This window comes from Octopus bimaculoides, chromosome 15 (genome assembly GCF_001194135.2).
Source record: "Octopus bimaculoides isolate UCB-OBI-ISO-001 chromosome 15, ASM119413v2, whole genome shotgun sequence".
Lineage (NCBI taxonomy): Eukaryota > Metazoa > Mollusca > Cephalopoda > Octopoda > Octopodidae > Octopus > Octopus bimaculoides.
In genome coordinates, this window is record NC_068995.1 from 13,570,949 (window position 1) to 13,577,636 (window position 6,688).

The 6,688-nt window shown below is 33.7% G+C and overlaps 1 protein-coding gene across 1 annotated transcript in view; it reads left to right on the forward strand.

The window, feature by feature from the left end:
• The window catches only part of LOC106874663 (anoctamin-4-like), a 93,542-nt gene extending 87,082 nt beyond the window's left edge, over positions 1-6,460 (forward strand). The window contains 4 exon segments of the mRNA XM_052973180.1: positions 959-1,011; positions 2,332-2,513; positions 4,308-4,413; positions 5,354-6,460. Coding sequence (XP_052829140.1) covers positions 959-1,011; positions 2,332-2,513; positions 4,308-4,413; positions 5,354-5,593 — 581 coding nt within the window. The 3' untranslated portion in view covers positions 5,594-6,460.
• Positions 6,461-6,688: the final 228 nt, after the last annotated feature.

The following is a 6,688-nucleotide window of genomic DNA, read 5'->3' on the forward strand; positions in this document are numbered from 1 at the left end:
ATCTGCTGTAAACACTCATACACACATGTATCACTCACATACACACTTTTCTTTGTACGACGGCCTGTCTTTGATTATGTTATTATATGTCGCATTCACACTCTCACACAGACATACATCTTTAACGCTACAATAAATATCTCTGTTATTCATATTATACGGTTGTGGTCTTTCATTACTGGTCATCTATGTTATCGTCGCATAACATATTAGTATATCATCTTCGATATATTATTGTGTGTTCGACCGTGTGACGCGTTTAAATAAAAGGAGTCCTCTGTTTTTCCATTCGTCACCATTTCTCCTTTTATGAGTTCGCACGGTCGTCCCTTACAGGATTATTAAGGCAGTGAGCTGGCAAAATCATTAGCAATCTGGGCAAAATGTTGCTTAGCATTTTGCCCAGTTTCACATTCTGAGTCCAAATGTCACTCAGATTGACTTTGCCTTTCATATTTTCAGGGTCAATAAAACAAGTACCAGTCAAGTTCTGGGGTCAATGTAATCAACTTACTCCTTCCCCTAAAATTACTGGCCTTGTGCCAAAATTTGAAATCATCATCATCATCATCATCATCATCATCATCATCATCATCATCATCATTATTATTATTATTATTATTACGGCGAGCTGGCAGAATCATTAACATGCTGGGCAAAATACTTAGTGGTATTTCATCCATCTTTACGTTCTGAGTTCCAATTCCACCAAGGTCGACTTTGCCTTTCATCCTTTCAGGGTTGATAAAATAAGTACCAGTTGAGTACTGGGGTCAATGTAATCGACTAGTCCCCTCCCACCAAATTTCAGGCCTTGTGCCTATAATAGAAAAGATTATTGTTATTATTATTATTATTATTATTATTATGTTAAGTCTACACTACAAGTAGGCTGCAGTGAGATCATATAGATATTCATACAAATTCTTTTATTCAATGTTGTTTCATTAATTTATAGGGATATGGTACAGTGTACTTTACGGTATCTCAAGAATTGCAATTCTATCAAATGTAAGTTGTTTTTATATATTTAATATTTTTTTAATATATTATATATTTTGAAAAATAAACAGTGACTAAATAGGTTGAAGAGGATGTGATTTTGTTCTAGCGCTGGTACCATGATAAAATGTACCCTGTAGACTCGACTAAGGGATTTATGTTATGAATAGGTTGAAGAGGATGTGATTTCTTTCTAGCGCTGGTACCATGATAAAATGTACCCAGTAGACTCGGCTAAGGGGTTTATGTTATGAAAAGCATCCAGGTACAGAAACCATGCTTAAATGGAAAGTACAAGGAAAATGGGGTTGTGATCTTCCATTTCATTTAGGAGGTAATAATTCCAAAGAAGAACTGATAGGAACTGTGACTATCTGACTAACCTATGCCAACCTGAAAAATGGAAATAAAGTGAGGTTGATGATGACAAGAGAGGCGCTGGTGACAATAGTGATGATAATATTATAAGCATATATGGAGTCACTTATCCACAAAACCACTGAATTTATTAATAGACTACTTCCCTTTGGTTTTGTGGTTTATGCTGTACTTCCTATATGTGGTTATTGGTGGGTTGTGGCTTTTTGAGTCGATGACCTAATGGTTTTATTCTGCAATTAATTTTGTACTTTTGTCTCAACTAGTTTGAGCACTTCTTATTACAGCCTTGTATAAATTCTATTAGTTTTCTAATACAAAGCTGTTAATATTGAATAATTTTATATATATATATATATATATATATATATATAAAATATTCATGGAATTTACTCAAAATTTTCTTCGGTTTGTGGTTGAAATCAATAAATTGAATTGATATCAGAGAATATACAAAGGAGTATAAATCACAAAATAACAGTTACTAGATGTGGTGTTTAAATAATATATTGTTTAAGCTGACACTCCCAGAGCTGATAAAGTAATTTCATTCTTTAACATAGGCACATTGAGTGGGAATGGTGCAATCAAATAAAATTGACACATACACCCATAAACACTCACATCCACACATATTCACATGGACACACAGACACACACATGAACATACGAACAAACACACACACACACACATACACATGCACAATATCATGGGCTTCTACATAGATTGTCCACGAAATTCACTCACAAAATTCTGTTTGATTTGGGTTACCTAAGGTGCCAAACTGTTGGGACTGAACCCGAAACTCTATGGTTTGCAAAGCAGTTTTCTGAACCACACCACTGTGGTATTTACATCTGCTGAATCCTTTCTTTCTTTCTTTCTTTATTTATTTATTTACTTATTTATTTATTTATTTATTTATTTATCTATCGTTGTTTCATTTCCAGGCATTCATCATATGTGTGACATCAGATTTTATACCTCAGTTAGTTTACAAACTAGGCTACAGTTTAGATGATAACCTCAGTGGCTATGTGGAGAATTCCTTGTCCTATTTCAACACCAGTGATTTTGAACTGAATCACCGTCCTTTCAGTATGCCAAATGAAACAGTGGTAGAGATTTGTCGGTAAGTTCTCTTTATTTTCTCATTCTTTCACTCTTTCATCCATCTCTATTTATCAAACAACAAAGATGCCCTTTGATACAACTTGATGCATCATTTTACACTAATGTACACAAACAGGCATGTGGTTGTGTGATAAGAAGTGGTATGGTAAGTGAATGAGAAAGAGTGAGTGATAAATGGGAGGGTAAGGGAGAAGGGAATAATAGACAAGATATATATCTTTTATTTTTTACTTGTTTCAATTGTTTGACTGTGGCCATGCTGGAGCACGGCCTTGAAGGGTTTTAATCAAACAAATTGACCCCCAGGACTTTTAAAACCTAGTATTTATTCTATTGGCCTCTTTTTGCCAAACCACTAAGTTACAGGGACATAAAACTCACCAACACTGGTTGTCTAGTAGTGGCGGAGATGGGGTACACAAACAGACACAAAGACACACACACACACATATATATATATACATACACACACACTAGCACACATACACAACAGGCTTCTTTCATATTCCATCAGCTAGATCCACTCACAAGGCTTTGGCCAGCCCAAGGCTATAGTAGAAAACAACTGCCCAATGTGCCATGTGTTGGGACTGAACCCAGAATCATGTGGTTGGGAGGCAAGCTTCTTACCACACAGCCACACCTATGCCTCTTATATATATATGAGAGAGAGAGATAGAGAGAGAGTCTAACCCATGCCTGCATGGAGAGTGGACGTTAAATGATGATGATGAAATAATATTTCCAAAATGGTTTAGAGGGATATATAATCCTATAATCCTAGCAGATACCATGTTTGCTCATTATCAGTTATCAATGCTGACTAGCCACAGTGAATGTTGATGAAACTCAAGTTAGATGTAATTAACTATACTCGGTTATTAAGGATACTATATAAATATATTTTGTATGTATATATATATATATGTGTGTGTATCATCATTTAACATCTGTTTTCCATGCTGGCATGGGTAAGGTGTTTTGACTGAAACTGGTAAGTTGGTGAGCTACACCAGATTCCAATCTCATTTGGTATGGTTTCTATGACTGGATGCCTTAATGCCAACCACTCCAAGAGTGTAATGGGGCCTTTTACGGGCCACTGGCATGGGTGCCAGTTACATGACACCGACATCAGCCATGACTATGATTTCATTTGGCTTGATGGGTCTTCTTGAGTATGGTATATCGCCAAAGGTCTCTGTCACTTATCATTGCCTCCATGAGGCCCCATGTTCAAAGGGTGCTTTTAACATGTCACTAGCACAGGTGCCAGTTATACGACTCTGGCATCAGCCATAACTGTGATTTCACTTGTTTTCACAGGTCTTCTCAAGCACAGCATATTGCCAAAGGTCTTGGTCACTGTGAGGCCTAACATTCAAAGATCATGTTTCACCATCTCATCCCATGTCTTCCTGGGTTTACCTCTTCCACAGGCTCCCGATAGAGGGAACCTGTGGAAGGGGTGTATTATCCCAACATTCATTACTGCCATCTTAATGACTATTTTGCCATGCTTGCACTAGTGTGTAGGTCTTCTCCTGCATGAGCATCACATAATCTCTTTCCCCTCAAATTAACCAGCACGCTAAATGAAATACTTAGCGGTGTTTCACTTGCCACTATGTTCTGAGTTCAAATTCTGCCAAGGTCGACTTTGCCTTTCATCCTTTCAGGGTTGATAAATTAAGTACCAGTGAAACACTGGGGTTGATGTAATTGACTAGTTTCCTTCCCCAAAATTTCAGGAGAAAGGATTGTTATCAAGTGTTCTGTTTATTTTTCACAGCTACCGGGATTATCGAAATCCACCTTGGGATGACAATAAATATGAATATTCTGAGAAATTCTGGCATATCTTTGCGGCAAGGATGGCTTTTGTTGTTGTTTTCGAGGTTTGTAAAATATTATCATATACCATAATATATATTATCATATTATAAAATGCTTCCATGTAAATTATTGGTGGAATTTCTGGTTTAAGCATCTCATATAACTCCACTTTACTTTTTTTATTCTTGGGAATTTTCAGAAAATTTTTACGGATTTGTGTTGTACACATGGGAATTCATAGAATTATTCAAAAAAAATGTTTTCTTTTAATTTCTTTTGCCCCACTCCCTACCTAAGTCTTTAAATTTCCATTCTTTGATTTTTTTCTTAAATCAGAGTTTAAAATACAGACACTCCAAATTTTTTTGCCTCTATCCCACCCTTAGAGGCATCATAATTTCATTAAATATGTTTATGGGGAGAAAAATATTGAAAAACATATCAGATTGACAAAGAAACAAGGAAGATATCAGGTGGTCATGAGATGTGTTAAAAATAACAGCTAAATCTCACTTAACTTACACACACAAATTTCTTTTTTGTATAATCATATGAATTCCCATGTGTAGAATACAAATTCACAAAAAATTTCTGAAAAAAAAAAAAATAATAAATAAAAGTTATGAGGGGTTATATGGGGTACTTAGTCCTTCAGTATTTAAACCAGCCATATCTGACCCAAACATTTTATCTGTTTTATGTTCAAACCAATCAGATATGATTTTTATTACCTACCCTACAATATCATTCTAAAGATGCAACAATCACATTACTGAGCTCTGAAAGATATGAGGTAATGCATGATTAATTCAAACCAATGTGAATAAATAAGCTTTACACATGACAAAAGTCTGAATGCTAAAGAATTCCACCCAAAATATTAATATACTATTGGATACTTGTCTGAAAAGCCATGAGTAATAAATGATGTCCAGTTTTATAGTTTTATTCATTGAGAGTTTTCTGATATTTTCATGGTTTTGTTTTTCTCTTTTTCTTCAGAATTTCGTCGTCGTTTTTACAAGTATAATTGCATGGTTAATTCCTGATGTTTCAAGTAAAACGAAAGAACTTATTCGCCAGGAAGCTTACATAACCCAGAAGATTATCATGAACGAAGAGCTAAAACGTGCACGAGAAGAAGCACTATCAGTAGAAAATTACAAACCAGATCGGCCGCCATCTGAAGGAGTCAGTAGGCGTAAACCAAATTTTTTCTCAACTCCAGACGAAACTGCCTAATTAATAATTATATTATTGCAAGGCATAAATGGTTGTACAACATATTGAAATGTTTTTATAATATCTGTAACTTATTGTTTGTTCATTTTTTTATTATTTTATTGTGCAATTTATTTTGTGTTTTTGTTTAACATTTTCTTTATTTTATCACCCCTTGTTTTACCTTTTTTTTTTTTTTTTACAAGACGATCTTTGCTCATAATAATGTTCAGATTTTGTATCATCTGAAACTTTAGCAAAAAGTTGTTTTTTTTTTCTCTCTTATTTAATCATGATTTTTTAATTAAAAAAAAAACCTTTTTCAGTGAGAATTGTCAAATGTAAAATATATTTTGGACATTTTTTTATTATCATTTTTATATTCTCATTTATTTTTATTCAGTATAAAAAAAAAATGAAAGAAACTAAAGATTGAATCTCATGTTGAAACAAACAAAATTATTGTTTTGATCCAAAACAATTGTTTCTACTTAAATTTTGCAATGCATTCTCTTCAAATTGGTTTTAAATATTCTTACCTTGTTTCAAACAAAAATCCTGGTTTTGTAAACATAAGAACATGTTTCCCTTTCTTTTTTGTTTATAGCAATATTATGTAAACATAAAAATGGGTTTCTTATAGCAATATTATGTAAACATAAAAATATATCATTCTTTTTTTTTTTAGAAAGAAGATATCAGCATTCTTAACTAGTAAAAAAAATTAATTCATTATAAAAGACAGAATTGGTCAAGTGTCTGACCTGCCATTCTCCTAAGGTTCATACAATAAGTACTAGTCAAAGTTCTTGGGTCAAACTAATAGCCTATACCTTTCCAAATTTATAGCAATGTGCCAATTCTAGTTGAAGAAAAATTTTCATTATTATTATTTTAATTAATCAAGATTTGAAAATTATACCAAAAGTTTCCTTTCTAGGAACAAGAATTATGTACACCTTGGAGAGCATTCATACAAGTGTTCAAAGTTAATAAGGATGTTCAGAATTATTTTGTCTTTTCATATCATCTTCAATGCTGTGGGCCCTTGTGGCCAATTAAAGAAATCTTTATTATTCTGTGATGAGCTGGAGAATCATTAGCACACTGGACAAA